Below are 23033 nucleotides of genomic sequence, written 5' to 3'. Positions count from 1 at the left end.
GTAGCAGCGCTATCTTACTGTACGGACGATGGGTACTTTGAGTAACCCACTTGAGACAGTCGATGGGCATTGGGATTGAAGGCTATATTGCCCGATACGAGTGATATGACGCGCTCGAACTCCGTTACCGTGCGAAATCCAGGGAAGTTCAGTATAGTGGGCGCCAGGAGAAAAAGAAATTTGTTATTACATTGGTGAGGGAAGCAGAAGATGCCTCAGAATGCAATGTTTTTAGAAATGTATACCGCATGACGAGAGAACGTACATGTGGTTGTAAAGCTTTCGATGGTCCTGCGAAAGACCTTAACGGTCAACTCCTCATCCACGATGACGAGCAGCATTTCAGCACGGTCACTAACCGTATTATATTCGGTGAAATTCCACTTGTTGTGGATAAATGGTCATTGACCATAACATCCGGGTACGGACTGTTCTTCCACACAGAAGGGAAATCGGAGTTAAGACGCTAAGATAGACCATCCCCCACAGAGTTCATTGCTGCACCTACAGTTTCTAAAGATTTGCTATTTCCATTCGTACGGAAATCATGGGAATCCACACACCACCAACAATGTGCGGAGTTTACACCTTGGATTCACTTGGAAGGTTTCGGCATTTCGGAGAAACTAATAGCTATTAGCAAAGTGATATATGATGGCGCAAAATGTCACCTGTTGCATTGAGATAAAATCTCCGATATTTTTTCTTCTTGCTATCGGTAATGTTCTTCATGCGGTCTTGTTTTGAGGAAGTTTAGTGCACAATGACATTTTTCCTCAAATACTGCGACTACGCTGGTGGCAATTATTATTCTCTTACCGGGTCATGAACCCTAGAGTCGGACATACAAAGATAAACATCAACAAAACCAAAATTCTCAGTCTGGCTGATCAACACACTCTCCTCATCTGCATTAATGAGTATAGCATCGAAGTTCTTACCGGCGGCGGCATCGAACTGGAGGTCGCCGCATTATAATTGCTTGTACTAAAAAATATTACATAGGTTAACATCACACACACATCAATCAGCAGCCGACATTCATTACCGAGCGGTAGCATTACAAATCAATTACTTAAAGTCAAGAATCTGCATCTCCATATTGACATGCACCCGAAATCATTTTCTAGCCCAAAGCCAGCCCAAGTCAAGTCCAAAGCCAGCCAAAAAACAGACAATTATAACAGCAATAGATTCGCAAGCGATACTCGGCGTGGGCATTCGACAACTGTTGATACTACTTGTACTACGAAGAGGGGTGATATAAGATGATGATTTGTAATGTGATATCACTGTTGTGATATTGAAAACATCACCCACCCATCTCTAATGGATAGGTCACACATTAAGGATGGTCGACAATTCCATTGTGGGCCCCGTCATGCAGTGGAACCCACTGTCCCAAGATGCCCGACGAGTGTGTCGTCCCAAGAGAACTTGGCGCGCAATAGTAGAGGAGTGCGGGTTTCTCGGGAAGTCGTGGAAGGAGTTGAAACGTATTTCAGCGGACCTTCGATGGCGCATAGATCTGGTTGACACACTATAGAGGCTAGGCTGTCGCACTGGCAGGTCGCGGTTTTAATCTCACTGGTAGCAGAGGGTTTTCTATTGTGACTGGATGCCGGATACCAGTCGACTTAGCTGCCAATAAGTGTCTGAGTCAAATTAGTGTAATTATTACCGGCGAATGAAGACCACATTGTTTCCTATAGTGTACCGTTACGATGTTGAATGAAGTTCTCTTGAATGGATTTATGGTCAGAAATGATAAGTCATGGATTTCACTTCATTTGGGAAGCAATTAAACATGTCAACAAAAGTTTGAAAGTTGGCCAACAGAAGCCTACTAATGATGAAGGAAATAAGCTGTTCCTTAAATACTGGTATTAACATCTGATCAGCGAAAGAAACAACATCATTGTTTTATTTTTCTAATTACCTTATTTATCTGAAACATTGTCGCGTCCACAAGCTAACATATTTAATTATTATATACAGGCGTCACGATCAAAACTTGTCACAACGAACATAATTATGATTGGTTTTTCTTTGATCTTTTTTTCAGAATAATAACATGAGAACATTCTTAAAATCCACACCGCTAAATTATGGATAGTTCGAAGAAACCTACAAAGGAAAATCCTAAATCAGGTGCAAATATATTGTCACAATTGTTATTTTTCTGGGTCATTCCAACACTATATAATGGCTCTCGATATGGACTGCAACCTGACGACATGACTAAATGTTTGGATAAAGATAGCTCTGAAGATCTGGGGGATAAATTAGAAGAGTATGTATTTAAATCTTAGCCAAATTCAAAAAAGAAGTATGGATACGATATCGCGTACAGTTTTATGGAATGAAAATATTTGACTAGTCTGGGTTTTGTGTGATATTCTGAGGAGTTGAATGTACTTTTAATCATAAGTTTGGCAAATAAAGCTGTTCCGATTCATAAAAGTAAACTGGGATGTCATTCACCGTGGTGAATGGAGTATGAGAATTTTTCTTCAAAAAAATGAAATTGCATGTTTGTTATTCGGACTGTGCTTATGTTGGTAAATTTCAGAGAAGATAATTATTTTTGAATGTGTATTTTTGGTTGCTTTTTTATCTAAATAAAATAATTTAATTGTAGAAGAATCATCGTTTAACTTTAATTCTTTTCCAGACAATGGTTCAAAGAGATCGATCGTGCCCAACGGAATGATCGGAAGCCATTATTGCGTAATGCAATGATTCGGACTTTTTGGAGACATTCTGTTGTCGATGGAATTATGGCATTTACTTATGTTATGCTCAAGTTAGTAAATATTTACACATGGTGACCGCCAAGTCGCAGTCGGGATTAATTGTATTTTTGTTTTGTAGATCGCTTATACCAGTTGTTTTGGCTCAGCTATTGCTGCAATTTCAACAACCTTTAGCGCCGGGGGGAACAAATAGCACCTCTCTATCGGCAGAAGATGCTAGTGCAGTATCAGCAACGTCTTCAGAGCTCCCCATAATTAAAAGAAGCATTTCAGATGGTTTAAGAGATTTTAGGAATAATTTTGGCGAATATGAGAATCTAGGCGTGTTCAGTTTGGTATCCGATATTGAAAATGGTGAGATATTTGTTCCTTTATTTATTTATCGTGCGGTCAGGTAATCCATTATTATCTTGGATAATATATATGTATATGGACGAGTTGTTTAGCCAACTTTAATGTTCAAGTTTATTGGTTTGTGTTTGGTTAGGAATTATTACTGTAGCAAAAACAAATACATAATTATGATGAATATTTTGTGGCCAACGGTCGCTAAATTGTGCATGGGCTTTACGATTTGGATTTTATTTTTGATACATATTCTCTTTTTTTTGCGGACAACGCATTAAAATATAATGGACCTGAAACAATCTTGCCTACTTTGATAAAGAAGCAGCATTTTCCTAAGCAGACATGTTGAGTAACCTTGTAGGCAGTTAGGGATTGATCTTCATAATTTCATCTTATTTTACGATGTCTTTTATTTGAATTCTGTTGAAAAGGTTTACAAACCTGGTTGGAAAGAAAATGGGCGAGTCAATATAATATGAAAAATGAAGAAAGTGCTTTATGAATGAAATCGGGGAAAGCAACAGGACCTGACCACATCGCATTTGGGCTCTGGACAGCGAAGAGCAGGGACCCAACACTGTGGCTCAATGAATTCTTCAGTCGGGTAATTGAGGAAGGCAGAACACCATCTGACTGGCAAGAAAGCACCACCTTTCGTATATTGAAAAAGAAAAAAAAAGTGTTAAAATTACCGTCCGATGTGGTTGCTATTTCATGCCATGGAGATTTTTGAACGCATTTTTGACAACATCGTGCAAATAACCATGAATCAAGTGCGGTTTCTCAAGAACTGCGGAACTACTGAAGCAATACACGCTGCGAGGTTACTCATGGAGAAACACCATGGGACGCATCGTCCTCTTTACATTGCATTTCTGGTTCTTGAAAAGGCGTTTGACGGTGTGCCACACGAACTCATTTGGTACGCCGTACAACACCTGGTACTAGAAAAAAACTCAAGCGGGGGGTTAAATTGTTCTATCACGATTCGAAGAATAAAGTGCGAAGCGTGCCGTACATATCAAAACCGCTTCGTGTCTACATTGGTGTTCATTAAGGAAGCGCCAGTTCACCAATCCTCTTTGCTCTTGTTATGGACACAGTCACACGGGTCATCCAACGTCAAACGTCTTATATACTACTTTATGCAGATGGTGTATTCCTAGTGTACGAAGAGCAGAAGGGCTGCCGAGTTAGGGCAAGGGGTTGCAAAGAGCAACTCGTTATCGGCTCGGTAGTTGTAGGACAAGCAACTAGAGGCCAAAGAAACCTCTTTAGTTGCTATATCGCTTTCTACAGCGTCCCGCATACCGGGCTAATCGCTGTCCTACATCTGTATCGCATCGATCCGAAACTAATATTATAAATTTTTGGCGACAATCATGAAAGGGTGGCATACCACCTTATCAGCATTGGTAACCTCCACATCGAAGCTATGACAGAGGCAGACTTCCGCAAATACCTAGGAATTCCGCAAGGAACTCCTGCTCGATTTGGTGATCTGAAGGATGCTCTGCTGACCGAATTCCTGCGACGTGGAAAGTTGGTACTGAAATCGTATCTCTCGGGGAAGAATAAAATAAACGTATTGAATGTATTCGCTATCCCTTCACTGGCTTATGCATTCGGAATATTGCAGTAGACGAACACCGATTTAAAAAACGTCCAGCGGCGGCTACGGCTACTATGTTCAAATTCCGAATGCATCATTCAGACTCTGCCATGGAGCGGATGAACTTGCTGCATGCTTATTTTTACAGCAAGGTGCGGGCGAGTATCTTTGCAAGTTGCAAGAGGCCTATTTTGTATTTCTATTGTATTACAATACTGTTATTGTGAATGGCTATTGGTTTATGCCTGCTCTTAGAAATCGGTTGTACCAGTGCGATGCAGGACCAAGATATAGTATTGGAATTAATGAGGGTGACATCTGGGGCAGATACTCTTGTTTTGACATTTGTTAACTGGTCCACAAAGGTTAGTGAACCGTTGTTGAGTGGTCTAAAGTCTGTTCTGCATATTGTGTTTGAGAGATGCCTCCCTTTACTATTCTCTATGGAATCGCCGAGTATAAATGACCTGGCATTTAGGTCGCCCGTTATTATTGTGTTTGGGGTATTGCTAAGAAATTGAAATAGTTTGTCCAGTTCTACTTGGAAAGTAGTTGTGGGTGTATGTGGGGGAATGTATATGGAGGCAATGGTGATGTTTGCATTAAGGTTCAGGGTCTTAGCGATAATGATGTCCATCTCGGTATCATAGGTTATTAGCCTTGCATTTATGCCTTTGCGAAACGCAAGGGCAACTCCGCCATAGCCATCCTCTCTGAATTTGTACATAAGGTCGAAACCTTTTAGGTAACGAGAATGATGGGATGAGTTAAAAGTGAAAATTTCCTGTAGGGATAATATTTCATAGCCGTGAGTTTTAGCAAAGTATTCTATTTCCGATTTATTGTTAGCTAGACTTTGAATATTATATTGTAGGATTGTAATTTCGCTCGTAATGTTGAATGTGTCAGTCTGTTTTTTGATTTTTTTTTATGTCTTCTGCCAAAGATGGATCTTGTATCTTTGAGGAGATGCTGTTCATGAGTTTGAGAATACTTTTTGATACAATCGTGCGGGCTGCGTGTTCGAAAACAGGATGATTTGGCATAGGTATTCCTTGATAGTCAGCTTTGGGAAAGGGGGTTCTGGTGTTCGGGCGTGGATTTGATTTGACTGCAGAACTGAATTTTTTACTCCCTTTGATGGTTCTGTTGAACTCATCTTGAGGATTCCTCGTACAGTTGTTCGGACTTGCTCTTTTCTCCAGCGGAGGGAAGGCAACGTCACAGTCAACATCGCAGTCAGATCTGAAACTCAGTCTTTGCACTTTGATCACTTTAATCGGAGAGTTAATATCCTGTAGTATTTCGTCTTCTGAGAAATCTATGGGGATACCTTTAATAACTTTAATAATCCCAAATCTATGGGTATCTCTCAAGGAAATGTATACTTTTAGCCCTAATGTGCTCAAGCGATTGTCGGATGCCAGGTTGTTCGCACAGGACGCTGACTTACAATAAACTTTTATCCTCGTAGCCCCATCTTCCTTGACCATAATTACCTGGTCATTGAGATCAAGACGCCTCGTAAGTTTACGGAAATTGAGGGGTTTGAAAGTCTCAATTCTTTCTTGACCATTAATTTTGTCTATGTATGTCGTGGGGTTGCTTCTCCCCACACATATTGTGTACGCTTTACATTGATAGTTCTCGCTGTATTTGTACAATGGGGTTGTTTGCACCATAGGAACTATATTTTGCTTCTCCATTGGAGAAAAGGTTTTACTTAGGTCCTGAGACTGGGTAACCTCAGGGAAAGCTTTGAGTTGAGCCGTGACTGGTAGAATTCCAGAAACCTTTTGCTGTTTAATCGTGGAGATTGAATTGGGGATATTGACAGGCTCCTCGAAGCCCTTCTCTCTTTCCTGGTTAGGATATATCCACCAATTTCTGTTGGGCTTTTGAACTGTGGCCCTACAGGTGCCCGAGGAGATGTTGGCATTTGGGAGACGGACCGGTATAAATTTATTTTCCCGTTGTCCGGAGGTTCACAATCCCTAACCTCCATGGCCTATCTTGATTAAAGCAGAAATCCTGTTTACAAATACACACCAAAGAATACAGAAACAGATTTCTACTTCAAGGTTTGATTGGATGTAAGAGCAAAAAATAAAACTTAAGCACTCACCTTTTGTTAGTAGGAACAGATTCACAACCAAAAGAACAAAAAAAAAGAAACACGGTTTATTACACCCACGCGGTTAGGCAAAAAGAGTTTCAACTTCAAACTAAACAGCACTGTCGACACAAACAGGAAGTGCGTCCGCCCACGGCAGATGTCACGAAACGGACCGATCATTTGGAAGCTACTGTTTAGCTTTTTCGGGTCTGTTTTTTGCAATCAGAGCTCGCTCCAATATTGGCAGTTAATAAGTCGGAAACAGAGAGCAAATAGAGGTCACTTAAAGGGCCGATGGTCTCGGCGAAAGATAGCATTAGACTCTAACATTTTTAACAAAGAAGAATAGACTATTCTTGCGACAAGAAAAAAAAGTCGATATGGAAATATGTACATGTGTAATCCACATTTTAAATTTTAATTATGACCAAATCAGAAATTTGATTTAGATTTCGAGAAAGTATAATTTCAAGGTAACACAGTGGACTTCAAAATTAATATTAAATTATTTTCGACTTTTAAGGAAATGGAAATCCCAATTCACTCTCAGGAGGAGATAGTAAAAACGATACAGGCAAACCTAATGCACATTTTACGCCTTTGGAACCTTGGAAGAACATGACATCGGTGAGCGAAAATAGTGAACCTGATTTTTTCACTATGATTTGGAACGATTACTACTGGTTGGCTTCAATCGTAGTGATATCTACTGTGATCGGGTGCCTTATAGGTCATCATTTGGATTTAAGGCAGCGGCTACTGGGAGCTCGGATGAGAATAGCTTGCAGTTCAGCAATTTATCGGAAGGTAAGTGCCTGTTTGCTTTGAAAGTAGATAGAATTGCGTTGAAAATAGGGTTTTGCTCAAAAGGAGTCGTATACAGTGACTGGTGTAAGCTACAACGCTTCATAAATTTAAATTGACGACCTTTTTAAATAATATAAACATTTTTTTGAATAACTCCCTCTTAGCCGGATATGCGTAGCTCTTTAATATAAAATATTTATTTATAGACATTGCGTCTGTCTAAAAAGACAGCAGGCCAGACACCGGCCGGATATTTGATAAATCTTCTATCAAATGATGTTGGCCGATTAGATTATGGTTTCGTATTTATGCATTATATCTGGATTATGCCAATACAGTCTGTGCTAATGTGCTACATAATTTGGACAAAAATCGGTATAGCAGCGTTAGTGGGCGTCGTCGGTCTGTTATTAAAGACGATTCCTGTTCAAACCGCCCTCAGCAGACTTTCATCAGTGCTGCGAATGAAGATCGCCACAAGAACAGATAAACGAGTTGGCATAATGAATGAGCTGATACAGGGAATACAGGTAAGTGACATTGAACCCTACGCTTCCACTCGAAGTGTTTGCTGTAGAATAGAATCGTGACTTTGCGCTTTTAGGTAATTAAAATGTATGCATGGGAGAAACCATTTCAAGCAGTTGTAGCTGAAGCGCGCCGGAAGGAAGTTAAACAGATTCGTTATGCTTCCTATTTACGATGTTTCTATTTGAGTACTATGGTTTTCACAGAACGATCGACGCTCTTCATTACGGTTGCTGCCGCGGCACTCTTGGGTTCTAATGTGACTGCAGATGTTGTCTTCTCAATGGCACAGTTTTACAATATTTTACAGGTGAATATGCGAATATTTGAATATCTATTCGATGCTAATATGTATGGAATTTAGTTAGTAGCTGCAATTTTTTACCCTCTTGCTGTGTCTTTCGGAGCAGAAGCGCTTGTATCCATAAAGCGTGTGCAAGAATATTTACTGATGGAAGAGCACGACGAAAAAGTAAAAGGTCTTACTCAGAAAACAGATGAATTTATTATAAAGTCGGATGAGAAAGCTGTTCTGATGAAAAATGTCACAGCCACTTGGGAGCTGAATCGTACGAATACTCTGAACAATATTGATTTGGAATTGCCTCAAGGAAAATTGTGTGCTATCATCGGACCAGTTGGAGCCGGGAAAAGTTCTCTTTTACAACTCCTTCTTGGTGAACTTCCAATATTAGATGGGTCTGTAATTGTGAACGGAACAACGTCGTTTGCATCTCAAGAGCCTTGGCTTTTCACGGGAACTGTTCGAAATAATATACTCTTTGGAGAGGAATACGATAAGAAACGTTATCATGAGGTAGGTTCGAAAGACGCTAAGAATATTTTTAAATGAATTGAATATATAAATTTATGATTTAAAGGTCACCAAATGCTGTGCATTACTTGATGATTTTAACCAGCTGCCAAACCGCGACCAAACTGTGGTTGGTGAACGTGGTGCCTCCCTTTCCGGAGGTCAACGAGCTAGAATAAGGTAAAGACGAGCTTATATAGCAACAAATGAGCAGAAATAGGGAAACGATAAATCTTCCTGTGTACACCGACGGATATTGGCAATTTGAAATAAGTCATACCTCATTTCACAGTTCTCCACACGCAAGATCGTATGCAGCAAAGGCAACAAATTCAAATAATCTTTTTGTTGGTTATCCTCATCAACATGCACTGGCAGTTTAGTGAGCGCACCCGACTTCAATTGTAGGGTACTAAGTGTCTATAGTAACTTGCGTCCATCTCGCCCAGCCTGCAACAGTTTCTAATGAAGATTCTCTGATTGTTAGTCTATTCTTATCTTTTAGTTGTTGTGGAATAGATCCACAACAAATACTCAGCGGACTAAGAAGTTAACATTCCACTAAAAGTCGTAAGCATCGTAAGTGGTTTTGCCGAGTTTGTTTCTCGTGTGGGAAACTTATTTAATTGATATTCTCTGCATGTTCGTTTTTATCGGCAAAAGTGCTAAAATTGTCGATGATTAGATTTTTTTTGAAAACGACTTTCTTTAAAGGCGATCATTGCGTAGTGTCTCTCATTTAGCGGAGGCGGCCTCAATTTGGCAACGACATCCCGTAGTAGGCGCAATAATCCAGTCTCTCCCAGGCAATCTTTCCTGTGAAGGACCAACACGCCAGGGAGTCGTACGCTCTCCCCCTAGACTCGCGACCAGGAAGGATCGTCGCCTGCTATAAAAGCGACCCTCAGCTCAAAAGTCATGCCTCAGGCGACCGAGTAAACCGATCAATGATCGAGAGGCAATACTTGTAGCCATGCGAGATGTATGGTGTGGAAACGCTTTGTTGACCTCATTGGTTCAAGGATTAATGTCTGTTACTTGTTAACGACTAGCCTGTTCGTTGCCTGAATGCCGGTATGTACAAGATCGTGCAATACTTTTATTTGGAAAGCGGCTGGAATATATAGTTAAGGTCTCATTTCGGAGATCTCGCAGCAGATAGAGGAAGGTGAGCCCAAGGTAGGGAACTCCTTGAACGTGCATTTAGACTCCGACTGCAGGCTCTGAAGAATTGCCTGATCTTTGTGGGCCGCAGCGATTATCGAAAAATCGACCGAGGTTGGGCTGAGATCTGGGACAAAGTGTCACCGACTAGGTCATCTTTACCAGACATATGTTCACTGTCCGAAGTCAATTGGCTTATGAAAGTTTGGTGCCGACACTTTATTGGGTTTTTGTCGCAAGGCAAATGTGAGAGGTCCCTGAACAAGGTGACGGCCTGCCATCAAGGGAAAAATGGAAGTATTTGATGCTCAGATACGCGGCTAATAATTCACGATGATGGGTGCTATGGTTCCGTTGAGCGGGATTCAAGTGCTTCCAGAAAAAAATCAATGACTACCAGCTTCGGTTAACCTTTTGTTGACGAGCAGCGCCTACTGCGATGGCTGAGGCATTGATGAACACGGCTGCTGCTTGGAAGCTTCAAATACGTGGACGGCTTATGGAGACCACACAATCTCTCGCCATTCTCTTGGTTGTAGGCCCAGATAGGAAGGCGTTAAGGAGGGACTGGGGGTGAGTGGACTGGAAATGACAGTAGTAGCTCTGTTGGCAGCCAACAACCGTGCGCGGATTTCATCGTCATAGCTGTTATCAGTTGTGATTTTCAACCCCAGATAGAAATTTCCAACGGTTTCAAAATTGTAGTCTCCTATCTTTATTGTTTTCGTTTGACCAGAGCGATTCGATGTTGTTGTTTCTTTGTTCTTTGGCGCTAACATTGCTACTATGTACTTCGTCTTGCCTTCATTAAAGTGTAGTCCGAGATCTTGTGCCGCCTGCTCGATCTGGATGACGGTAGACTGCTGCTTTTATCTGGCCTTGTACTTTGGTCAGGGTTAGCCCAGTCAGTCTTATCAATTTCGTCGATATACCGAATTCTTTCATGGCCGTGTACAGTTTTACCCTGGTTATGCTATCATAAGCGGCCTTGAAGTCGAAAAGATGGGTCAACTGATAGTCATATTCCAACGGTTTTGCCTGGAGCGAAGCCTCGTCTTTTTGAAGGCATCACTGGCTCATACCAACAGTGATGTTCTGGGCGTATGGGGCTATCCGGCCTAGCAAATTAGCGTAGAATATCTTATAGATGGTACTCATTAACGTGATACCTCTATAATTGCTGCACTGCCTGATATCCCCCTTTTTATGTACGCGACAGATAATGCCTCGTCGCCAGTCGTCAGGCATTGATTCGCTGTCCCACACTTTGAGCATCACTTGATGAACCACTTGCTGTAGTTGGCCGCCTCCATATTTAACTAATCCGGCTGTAATTCCATCGGCTCCTGGCGACTTATGGTTTTTAAGCCGAAAGATTGCAGTGACTGTTTCTTTCATGCTTGGTGGTGGCAGCATTTGCCCATCGTCTTCAGTTGGCGGGACCTCCAACTCGCCGATATTTTGGTTGTTAAGCAGTTCATCAAAATACTCAATCCATCGTTCCAATATGCCCATTCTGTCGGAAATCAGATTTCTTTCTTTGCCTTGGTAGGATGAGCATCGAGGTGTATAAGGCTTCATCCTGCCAACTTGTTGGTGAAACTTCCGCGCCTGGTGCGGTTGCTCCCTGTACTTTTCGAATTTACAGACCTGTTGGATCTCCCAGGCTTTCTTTTTCCGTCTGTGAAGTCGCTTCTCCGCTCGCCGGAGTTGATGATAAGTCTCCGCGCGTGCCCGCGTTCTTTGAGAATGCAATATTACTCTGTATGCGACATTCTTCCGTTCCGTTGCTAGCTTACATTCATCTGCTGGGCCCAGGTATGTTTGTGGCTGTATCAATGATAATGCCCTTCAGTTGATTGTGAAGATCCTACTTGGCTGTTGAAATCTCCAAGTATGATTTTGATAACATACTTGGGACAGGCTTCGAGGGTCCGCTCAACTGCCTCGTAGAAGGTATTCTTCTCCGGGTCTGTCGTCTCCTCTGTAGGGGCGTGAACGTTAATAAAGCTTCTAAATTTGCCTCGTAAATGCAGAGTGCATAGGCTTTCGCTTACGCTTTCAAAACCGATAATAGCAGGTTCCATTCCTTAGCTGACTAGGAAACCTACTTCGAGCACATGATTTACTAGATGGCCACTATAATATATATGTAGTCGGTCTGTACAGAGAGTGCACGTTCCATGAGAAAATGCGCAAATCGTTATTCCGTTTTCGTTGCGGGGTTCGTCGTTGTAAGATCCATCCTGCCCGAGGCTTCTCCATGGCTTCGTAACTTGTGTTTTCCATATAGGGTTGTCAACCCTACCCTATCCCCAACCTGGGGGCTAGTTGGTACAATTTGTCCCGTTTTTAGGCGCGGGAGACTTGCTTCATCCTTCTCCATCTACAGTTTTTCATTAAGAGAGAATTGATCACCACGTGGGGGTGGAGATAAGGTTCGGTAGTAGAGCTGTTGGTGACGGTTCAGCAGGCTTTTTCTAGGTTTTATGTTCCACCGTGGGTACCAATCCACGTTTTACCCTTGGACCTATACTACCCTTTGACGCCTTCAGGGGGATAAAATCGCCTAGAAACTCCACCTATGGTTAGAGGAATTTGCATTTTCCACATTGAGAACTAGGACATTGTTAAGGAATCGTTGAAAAATGTACTTGAGATGTTCCAAATACTCGGACTTGGTGGAGGAGGTGACCAGAACAGCATCCGACTAGATGAAACAGAAGTCCAGGTTTGGTAGTGCAGAGTGGATGAATCTCTGGAACGTTTTGCGATGCATTGCACAGGCCAAAAGTTATCCGTGTGAACTCGAAGAGCCCGAAATATGTGCACATTTTTGTCTTTGGAATATCTTTGATCCATGGATGTGGTGGTATGCCTTGGGGAGATCAAAGCTTGAGAAAACATGACACTTTGCTCAGTAATATGCAAAGTTTTGGACAAGAGGAATGGGGTATCGCGCGGAATCGTGGGAGCATTCAGGCGTCTGTAACTTTCATAACGTCGCCAATCGCCATTAAGCTTAGGGATCAGATGGAGTGGAGATGACCAACAGCTACTAGTATTGATGTGATGCTGAACATCATGCTTTACTAGCGGAAAGACACTACATTTGGTAGTAATTCTGCGGAATTTTTGGAGGAATGCGCGGTTGCGCGGATCGGCAACGTCCTCAAAAATAATTGAAAGAGTGTTGGCAGGTCGACATTTTTCCTGAAGGTCTTAGAGAGGTTGTGGAGTATATCAGGGACTTATGTTGCATACCCACTAGCAGCCCATAGTGACACAGAGCATGTGCTCGATATGGAGCTATCAATGTCCGTTAAAATGAAGCGCCACGAAAAAGTCCTACGCAAGCCAAGACTCACGTGTACCTGTCTGTAGCCATTGTGATGGGGGTAGAGTTTGTTGCCGCTAATTTTAAGTGTAGCGGAATTGTATAAATTGTTGTATCTGGTGAGGGGGAGGATCGAGACCTTCGCGTCAGTGTCCACAAGAAAATTGCCCTACTAAGGGGATTGTCAGGGGATTGTTTTAGGTGACGTGATTCTGCGATTCGGGTAGATGTCACCGCGTCCGCAGGGAACTTTGCTTTTTGATTGTGGCGGTAAATGTGCATGGGCTGGTAAGTAGCTGCGATGGTACTAGCACTCGCTTGGGTTCGATGCGGACCGCTGCGCGTGACACCCAACCACCTATTTCGTGAAGTGGATGTCGAACGCATTCTAGTTCGTTCTTTTGACCGCATAGCCAGCGTTAATTGGGCCTCAAGTTAGAGGAAATAAGCCCCTGGGTTTCACAACAAGAACGATGGTATTTTTACTGCCACGGCAGTGGTCGTCGTCGTCGATGACTGCTTCAAATCGATTGTTCGTCAATGACTGCTTAGAACTGAATTTCATTTTGTCACAGCCTAACACTACGTACCGAAGAAGGGTAAAACTGATACACGAAATGGGCACATACGAGTTAGAAATTTATCCTCTTCCAGAGAGAAAGTTAAATAGAGAATCTTTTAAAATTATAAAGTGAAAGTGTGGATAAAATCGAGAAAATTGAAATTGGTTGCTACTATAACCAATGCCACAATATATTCTGACATTGTTTTCTTTTACTGTAGTTTGGCAAGAGCAGTATATAAGCCAGCGTCAATATACCTCCTCGATGATCCGTTGAGCGCTGTGGATGCACACGTTGGTCGTCATCTTTTTGATGAAGTTATCGGCCCAAAAGGCCGTCTCGCAAAGCACAAAGCAACCCGAATTCTGGTCACACATCAAGTTCACTTTCTCACCGAAGCTGATTGGATAATAATAGTTGATAATGGCATCATCCTGCGCCAGGGAACATACAAAGAGTTAGCTAATAGCGAATTAGATTTCGCTAAATTACTTGAAAGATCGGATGATGAGAATCCAGAAGACTCTACATCTCTGAAGGAGGATGTTTACGAGGAGGATGATATTCCGTATATCGATGGTGTGAAAGGATATCGACCGCTTGTCAAGAGGAGCGATTCGACTAGTTCTGGATCGGTTACAAAGAGTGTAATTAACTTTGCTGATATCCAACGAAATGATTCTAAACATATGATCAACATATTACAGATAAGTGTGGAACAAAATATTGGCGAAGACGAAAATGCCGAGGACCAAGCTGAAGGCTACGTCTCATTGAGAGTCTGGAAGAAGTATCTTTCGGCAGGTGGCAATGCTGTTTGGCTCTCTTTTATGCTTTTCATCATGATTTTGTCACAAGTAGTTTGTAGTGGATGTGATTATTTTGTTAACATTTGGACACAACAAGAATTTCTGAGGAAAAACAATCTGCCGACATTGTTTTCCTTGAATGATGGTCTTCTCATCTACCTACTTCTTATCTTAGGAGTCGTGGCGGTAAGTATACAATGAACGGATAATGCAAAAATGCATGTAAATCTCATCTTACAGGAAAATCTTGTCTATCCCCTAATTTGTTTGATTTTCTCAGATGACGATATATCGTGGCTATTTGTTCTTCATAACATGTATGCGTTCATCTAAAAATCTTCATAATAAAATGTTTGGCAGTATTTTGCGCGCTGGAATGCGTTTTTTCGATACAAATCCATCTGGACGCATTCTGAATCGGTTTTCTCGTGATATGGGTTCAATTGACGAATTCTTGCCTAGGGTGATGATGGATTTCATTCAAATAACTCTAGTAATGTGTGGAATTTTGGTGGTGATATGCATTGTAAACCCGGTTCTTTTGCTGGCGTTGTCTGGTGCAATTGTTTTGTTTTACCTATTGATTCGCATTTACTTGCAACCGTCACAGGATTTGAAACGATTAGATGGCATTGGTGAGAGCATTAATTTTTTAATTCTTTTGTAATTGGATGAAATATTGTCCCTATTTTATCTAGCGAAAAGCCCGGTATTCTCACATTTATCATCATCACTGTCCGGGATTTCAACCATACGATCAAGAGGGTTGCAAGACACTTTGATGAAGGAGTTTGATATACTACAGGATGTTCATAGCGCAGTGTGGCATTTAACTTTATCAGTGAATACGGCGCTCGGCTTATGGTTCGATTTAGTCAGTTGCTCTTTCCTGGCGGCAGTATCATTCAGCTTCATTCTAATTCATGAAAGTATGGGATTTTGATTTAATTTAGGAATTTGCCTCTACAATTTACGTTGTTTTGACTAGACACAAATAGTGGCAATGTAGGATTAGCTATATCGCAATGTATGATCCTTACCGGAATGGTACAGTACGGGATCCGACAAGCAGCAGAAACCATGCAACAAATGACCAGTGTGGAAAGAATTTTGCAATATACCGACTTGCCTTCTGAGTCAAGTTCACCTCAAAAGCCAGTAAAGGGTTGGCCATCGCGAGGAAAAGTTGTTTTCAATAAAATGACATTAAGATACGATCCCGAAGGTTCTCCAGTACTCAAAGGCTTAGATTTCACTATACAACCAGGCTGGAAAGTTGGAATTGTAGGAAGAACTGGAGCTGGTAAATCTTCGCTGATTGGTGCACTCTTTAGATTAGCTCATATCGAGGGCAAGATATTCATTGATGACGTGGAAACTGGTTCGATTGATTTGCAGGAACTACGATCTAAAATTTCAATTATACCTCAAGATCCAGTTCTTTTCTCAGCGACGATACGTTACAATTTAGATCCTTTCGAAGCTTATTCAGATGCGGATATATGGAGAGCGTTGGAAGAAGTAATGCATGGAATGTGTTTAAGTTTTTATCGTGGCTAAAAGCCCACTCTGTCGATTTTAGGTTGAATTAAAACAATCTATCCCGGGCTTGGACTTCATGATTACAGAACGAGGAAGCAATTTTAGTGTAGGGCAACGACAGCTGGTTTGTTTGGCACGTGCGATCCTACGCAACAATAAAGTTTTAGTTCTCGATGAAGCAACAGCTAATGTGGATCCACAGTAAGTTTTTGGCAATAATTTTTTATCTACATGGATTAGTAAATTAATTTTGCTTTACATTTAGAACGGACGCTCTCATCCAGCAAACCATTCGCAATAAATTCAAAGAGTGCACCGTGCTGACTGTTGCGCATCGTCTGCACACCGTTATGGACTCTGACAGAATTCTAGTAATGGAAGCTGGCATTGCTATGGAATTCGATATTCCTTACATACTTCTTCAAAATTCGAATGGGATTTTCAAAAATATGGTCGATGCAACGGGAAGTGATGCAGATGCACTAAAGAAAGTGGCTCAAGATACTTATAAGCAAATAATGGCGAAATCTGAAGTACTTTAATATTTTTATTGGTAACGATAACACCAAAGACAATATATCCAAACAAGTTCTCGTTCTATTCTTCTAAAGATGATCTGACGACAACAAAATACGGATGTACTTTAATTTATTTTCAAGCCTTAAAAAGCCTTTCAAATTTTTAGCCCATGTGCCTTTTACATTAAACGCGATATTTAGGCGAATAGGCGCTTTTATGGCGATAGGATTAAGATTCTACGATTTTATCAAAAGCGTGTTAAAGTTTTTTTAGAACCAACTAAGATTAGAATTTTATACATTGTTACTATAAGAAAAATAAAGATTTTTATCACATGAATTTAATTATGGTTCATATCCTCCCCCTCTTCCCTGTTTCGGATGACCGGTTTGCCCCTGCTGAGGAAAAGGGGTTCAATATGCTTTAATGTAATCTTTTTTTTACCAATTGATCAAGCAGTTCCTTTCGGGACATTCTGACGAAGATTTATAGTAGATACACTATGTGTGTGTGCGCGAGTCTTTATTTGATAGCACTGGTCCCGAAGCAATGATTTTCAGGATAGCATTCATTATCATCACCAACGGCGCAACAACCTGTATCCGCTCTAGGCCTGCCTTAATAAGGAACTCCAGACATCTCGGTTTTACGCCGAGGTCCACCAGTTCGATATCCCTAAAAGCTGTCGGTCGTGCTGACCTTCGCCATCGTTCCATTTCAGGCAGGGTCTGCTTCGTCTTCTTTTTCTACCATAGATATATTGCCCTTATAGACTTTCCGGGCTGGACCTGGACCATCCTCATCCATACGGGTTAAATGACCCGCCCACCGTAAACTATTGAGCCGGATTTTATCCACAACCTGACGGTCATGGTATCGTTCATAGATTCCGTCGTTACGTAGGCTACTGAATCGTCCATCCTCATGTAGGGGGCCAAAAATTCTTCAGAGGATTCTTCTTTCGAACGCGGCCAAGAGTTCACAAAGGATTCAGTTTACTTTAAATTGAAAACGCCTTGAATTCTTGTCCTCCTAGTCAGCCAAAATATGAAACCTGCTGCTGTCGGCTTTAAAAATTTAAGCGAACGGTTATGCACTCTCCATTTTAAAAGCCAAGTAAGGACGGAGCCCGTATTCAGGCGATACGTTGGTTCCCATAGCTTAATCAGGTGAGAGTTAACACTGAAGCCATCCACAACACAGTCCTCCGCAACACCTATAAGGTGGAAATAACCGCAGGAATCCTGCAGGTTAAGTATTAACAAATGATCTTCACAATCACCTGAAGAACGTTATCATAAATACGGCCACAAACATACTTGGCCCCAGTCGCAAAAAGAGTCGGAACGACTGGTTTGACGATGAATGTACGCTAGCAACGGAACGGAAGAATGCTGCAGACTGAGTAATGCTGCATTCTCAAAGAACGCGGGCACGCGCGGAGACTTATCACGAACTCCGGCGAGCGGGAAGCGACTACACAGACGGATAAAGGAAGCCTGGGAAAACCAACAGGTCTGTGAACTCGAAAAGTACAGGATGAAGTCTTACACACCTCGATACTCATCCTGCCGAGACAAAGAGGGAAATCTGATTTCCGACAGAATGGGCATATTAGAGCGATAGGTTAAGTACTTTGATGAACTACTGAACAATCAGAACATCGGCGTGTTGAAAGTGCCGACAACTGAAGACGAAAAAACTGTCACCAGCAAGTATAGAAGAAACAGTCCGCGCAATTCATCGACTTAAAAACCATAAGCCGCGAGGAGCAGATGAAGTTACAGGCGAATTGGTTAAATATGAAGGCGACCAATTACACCAAACGGTTCATCAACTTATGTTCAAGGGAACAGTGAATCAACGCCTGACGACTGGCAACGAGGTATTACCTGCCTCATACATAAAAGGGCAGCAATTATAAAGGTATCACGTTACTGAGTATCACCTATAAGATATTCTCCGCTATCTTGCTAGGTCGGATAGCCCCATACGTCCAATTGGCTCATACCAAAGAGGCTTCACTCCAGGCAAATCGGCAACAGATCAGGTTTTCTCTCTGCGGTAAGCAATGGAAAAACAGTTAGAATATGGATATCAGTTGCATCATTTTTTCATCGAGTTTAAAGCCGCCTATGATAGCATAGCCAGAGTAAAACTGTACACGGCCATGAGAGAATTCGATATCTCCACGAAAGTGGTAAGACTGAATAGGCTGATCGTGGCCAATGTGCGAGGTCAGATAAAAGCAACAGGATCACTCTCGAGACCATTCAACATCAACAATGGTCTAGACAAGGGGATGGCCTATCTTACGTCCTTTTTAACCTGGCCCTGGAAAAAGTGGTCCGTGATGCTGAGGTAAATGCGTGAGGTACGATCCTCTTTAAATCTACTGGCCTATGCTGACGATACCGACATCATGGGAAGAGCAACCCGAAACGTACAAACTGCCTTCATCCAGATCGAGCAGGCAGCGATTGGCGCGAGATCTTGGTTTGCACATCAATGAAGGCAAGTCAGCACCAGAAACCAACCTACCAACAAAATCAATCCGCACTGGTCAAACGGGGAAAATAAAGATAGGAGACTACAACTTTGAGACCGTTGAAAATTTCGATGACGATAAAATCCGCGCACTGTTGTTCGCTGCCAACAGAGCCTATTTCAGCTTACACAAACTGTTCCGCTCGAAATGTCTCACCATAGGGTGAAAGTTCTTACTGTACAATACAATGATCTTGCCAGTTCTCATGTATTCCTCGGAGTCTTGGGTTCTTAGCAAGAGAAATTGCCAACTCTTGGCCGCGTTGGAGAGAAGAATCCTCCAAAGAATTTTTGGCATGAGAATGGACGGTTCCGTAGCCTACATAAGGAAGAAATCTATGAGCATTTAAAATCCGGTTCAATAGGTTACGGTGGGCGTCATTTAATTCGTATGGATGAGGATGATCCAGCTCGGAAATTCTATAAGGGCAATATCTATGGTAGAAAAAGAAAACGAGGCAGACCCTGCCTGAGATGGAGCGATGGTGTAGGCCAGGACACCAGACAGCTTTTAGGGAAATCGAATTGGTGGACCTCGGCGCAAAACCTGGATGGCTGGAGTTCCTTATTAAGGCAGGCCTAGACCAGATACCGGTTGTTGCGCCGTTCGTGATAAGTCTTCGCGCGTGCCCGCGTTATTTGAGAATGCAGGATTACTCGGTATGTAGCATTCTTCCGTTCCATCGCTATCTTACATTCATCGTCAAACCAGCCGTTCCGACTCTTTTTGCAGCTGGGGCCAAGTATGTTTGTGGCCGTATTTATGATAACGTTCTTCAGGTGATTGTGAAGATCATTTGTTTATGCTTCATTTCCAGGATCTCTGTTGACTGCGGTTATTGCGGCATCCATTTTCCTCTTATAGGTGTTGCGGAAGACTGTATTGTGGATGTCCTCAGTGTGGGGATGATCCCTGCAGATATTCTAACTCATAAGGCAGGTCATTTGTACGAAAATCAGGAAGCGAGTCTAAACAAGCAAAGTCAGCGTATGAGGTCAATGGCTGCATTGCAAATGGCATGCGGCATACAGGCTTATCCCCGACTTAAGTATGTGGACTATGCGGAACCACGGTGAGATGAGTTACGATCAGACTCAGTTCTTAACCGGACACGGTGGCGAAGTACCTCTATAGGTTTGGGCTCGATAAATCGCGCGATTGTCTTACGTGTGAAGGTGCAGCCGAAGATGCAGAAAACGTCACCTGCCCAAGATTTAAAAGCTTAAGGAGGAAGCTTGAAACAGAACTAAATACCCGTTTAATAGTGGAAAATCTGGTAAGGCACAAGGTGCAATCAAACACAGCATGGGATGCTGTGGTTGCAATGGTGGAACGGATCCACCAGTAGCTAAAAGAAGTAGAAGCGCAGCGGAGGCATAGAAGGGAAGCTACTATAATTAACGCCACGCAAAGCGGAAGCACCTCATTTAGAGTGAACAGCCCCGCGAAGCAATGCCAGAACGGTGGTTCCGCCGGGAGAGAGTGAAGAAAATATGAGAGGTCTTAGTCGGTAAGAGTCCGGCACGCGTGTCCTAGATTCCAGATGTGTATCCATGATGAATTTTCACCGACGGATACACGGGTAGATGGATAGACGGACAGCCGAACAGACGAACAGACGGACATCTGAACAGATAGACATTGAATCGATTTTATTATAATAAGGTTTTGTGTGTGTATTGTGTTTGTGTGCATTTTGTTTCACACAAAACCTTAAATAGGTTCATGGCCATTTTTGGCTATTTAAAAGTTAACTGAATTATCATAAATAATCTTTGAATACGGTTAAGGGGGTAAGGAAATTCGAGGGTGAGAAAGCTTTGTGATAAAAATTTCAAAAGAAAATTAAAGTTATGGTTAATGTTTTCGAAGTTGGAATGGGAAATAGGAATTTAAAAGGAGGATAATGGAGGTGCTTAATGACGTTAAATAGCAGGAAAAGAAAACTTGCTGTTTTCAAGCAGATGGACCTCCTCAGTAGCTCGTTATATGACAATGGGAAACGAAGCAAAGGATATTACAGCCAGTAGTCCTTTTAAGGGTCAGTGTGGTTCTGGATGAATCTTGCTATTTCGGTGGTTTTAGAACGAATCGGTTCGGGTGCGTCTTAAGAGACCAAAGGTGGTAGCTCTTTCTCCATTATTTAAGGGTTGGATTGAAAAATTGCTCCCACGAATTGAATAAAAATTGATTCTTTTTCGACATCGCTTTTTGCGCAGCAACTGTCTGCAAAACGGATTGATGATGCTCGCTGGACTAGCTTATTTATTGTTTGCACCGCTCTCCGGATAGAATAATGGATGAAGTATTTCAGATCCTAATGTTTACAATGCTTTTTGTAAATTTTTTTTTTGACAGTTGCCAAACGAGAGCTAGAGGTGATTTTAGTGAGTATATGGCATCCCGTATTCTCAGGGCAGGTGATCCTGGGGTTAGTCTTTTACAGATTTTCATCTCTTACAAGAGAACAGGATCTATAAGTGTGGGTAGATTGCCAATCGAGAACCACCCAGGGCATGCTGTAACTTTTAGTTTGATAATATTTTGAATATTTAGATTAGAAATGTTGGTTAATAAAATGATTTAGCTTCTTCTTCCTCAACGTTTGCCCCGTTGAGAAGTGGGTTCGGTTCGTATTGATCGATTGTGCCATTTTGTTTTTTCAAAGTACTGATGCAGTCGAGAGGCTTTCAAATCACCATCCAGCGTATTAAGGCACCGTTGCTTCGACCGGTGTTTTTTCCCATTGATTTCGATGTTCAGATCAATCTTGGCAAGTGAATTCTCGTTAGCGCAAATTACGTGACCATACCATCGAAGACGCATCTCTCCATATTTTTTCACGATCGATGCAATCTCATATCGATCGCGGATATCCTTATTTCAGTGTGATAATGGGGTGTTACGCCATTGGCCCAAAGCAACATTTTCGTCTCCATTACGGTGAGACGTTGTCACAAACAACATCAGTTGGGGAGCGACACTTCATCCAGGTTGCGCTAATGCGTGAAGCAATTTCAAAACGCAGTATACCATTGATCCGAAATATTTAAATCGTTCAGTTCTGGGCAGGTCACTGCCATTGACAGTGGTAATGCCTGGTTCATTGGGATCGGTCGTCAAAAATTCTGTTTTATTCAAATTCATTTTGAGACGGTATTGTATGACGTGATCGTTCCATTTTTGAACAAGTTACTCGAGGCCAGCTTTGCTATGAGATACTACGAAAATATCATCTGCATAAAGCAGTGTATAGGGCGCTGAACGTTGGATGTCTCGTGTAACAGTGTCCATAAGAAGAACAAAGAGGAGGTTAAAGGGCGCTTCCGTGATGAACACTGACAGAGATACGAAGCGATTTTGATATGCCTGCCACACTTCGAACTTTACTGTTGGGATCGTGGCAGAGCAATTGATCCCAGTGGTGTCGGCTTTTGACAAGTAGATACAGATCTCTCTCACCGTCCCGAGTGTCCAATTTATCGTAAACATTTTTGTATTGGACTGTTCGGTTAACTGGTGTGCCATTATTATTATTTCGTACATTTTTAGCTAAATTCCGTGCATAGA

General features: G+C 42.0%; 1 protein-coding gene across 3 annotated transcripts in view; it reads left to right on the top strand.

Annotated features, from left to right (window-relative positions):
- Window positions 1-17254, top strand: part of LOC119658939 (multidrug resistance-associated protein 4) — a 29140-nt gene extending 11886 nt beyond the window's left edge. Inside the window, exons 2-16 of one of the 3 annotated variants that reach the window (XM_038066795.1) lie at window positions 2066-2293; window positions 2675-2806; window positions 2875-3110; window positions 7356-7639; window positions 7846-8169; window positions 8244-8477; window positions 8532-8984; window positions 9049-9161; window positions 14266-14692; window positions 14753-15040; window positions 15135-15489; window positions 15553-15783; window positions 15843-16375; window positions 16437-16597; window positions 16662-17254. In XM_038066795.1, coding sequence (XP_037922723.1) covers window positions 2109-2293; window positions 2675-2806; window positions 2875-3110; window positions 7356-7639; window positions 7846-8169; window positions 8244-8477; window positions 8532-8984; window positions 9049-9161; window positions 14266-14692; window positions 14753-15040; window positions 15135-15489; window positions 15553-15783; window positions 15843-16375; window positions 16437-16597; window positions 16662-16938 — 4233 coding nt within the window. In that variant the 5' untranslated portion in view covers window positions 2066-2108 and the 3' untranslated portion in view covers window positions 16939-17254. Of the gene's footprint in view, window positions 1-2065; window positions 2294-2674; window positions 2807-2874; window positions 3111-7355; window positions 7640-7845; window positions 8170-8243; window positions 8478-8531; window positions 8985-9048; window positions 9162-14265; window positions 15041-15134; window positions 15490-15552; window positions 15784-15842; window positions 16376-16436; window positions 16598-16661 lie in introns of all 3 variants that reach the window. The other 2 variants (XM_038066796.1, XM_038066793.1) reach the window with 2 other exon arrangements.
- Window positions 17255-23033: the final 5779 nt, after the last annotated feature.

Source organism: Hermetia illucens, chromosome 6 (genome assembly GCF_905115235.1).
Source record: "Hermetia illucens chromosome 6, iHerIll2.2.curated.20191125, whole genome shotgun sequence".
NCBI lineage: Eukaryota > Metazoa > Arthropoda > Insecta > Diptera > Stratiomyidae > Hermetia > Hermetia illucens.
Note: the sequence above shows the minus strand (reverse complement) of the source record. Positions and strands in the feature narration are given on the sequence as shown.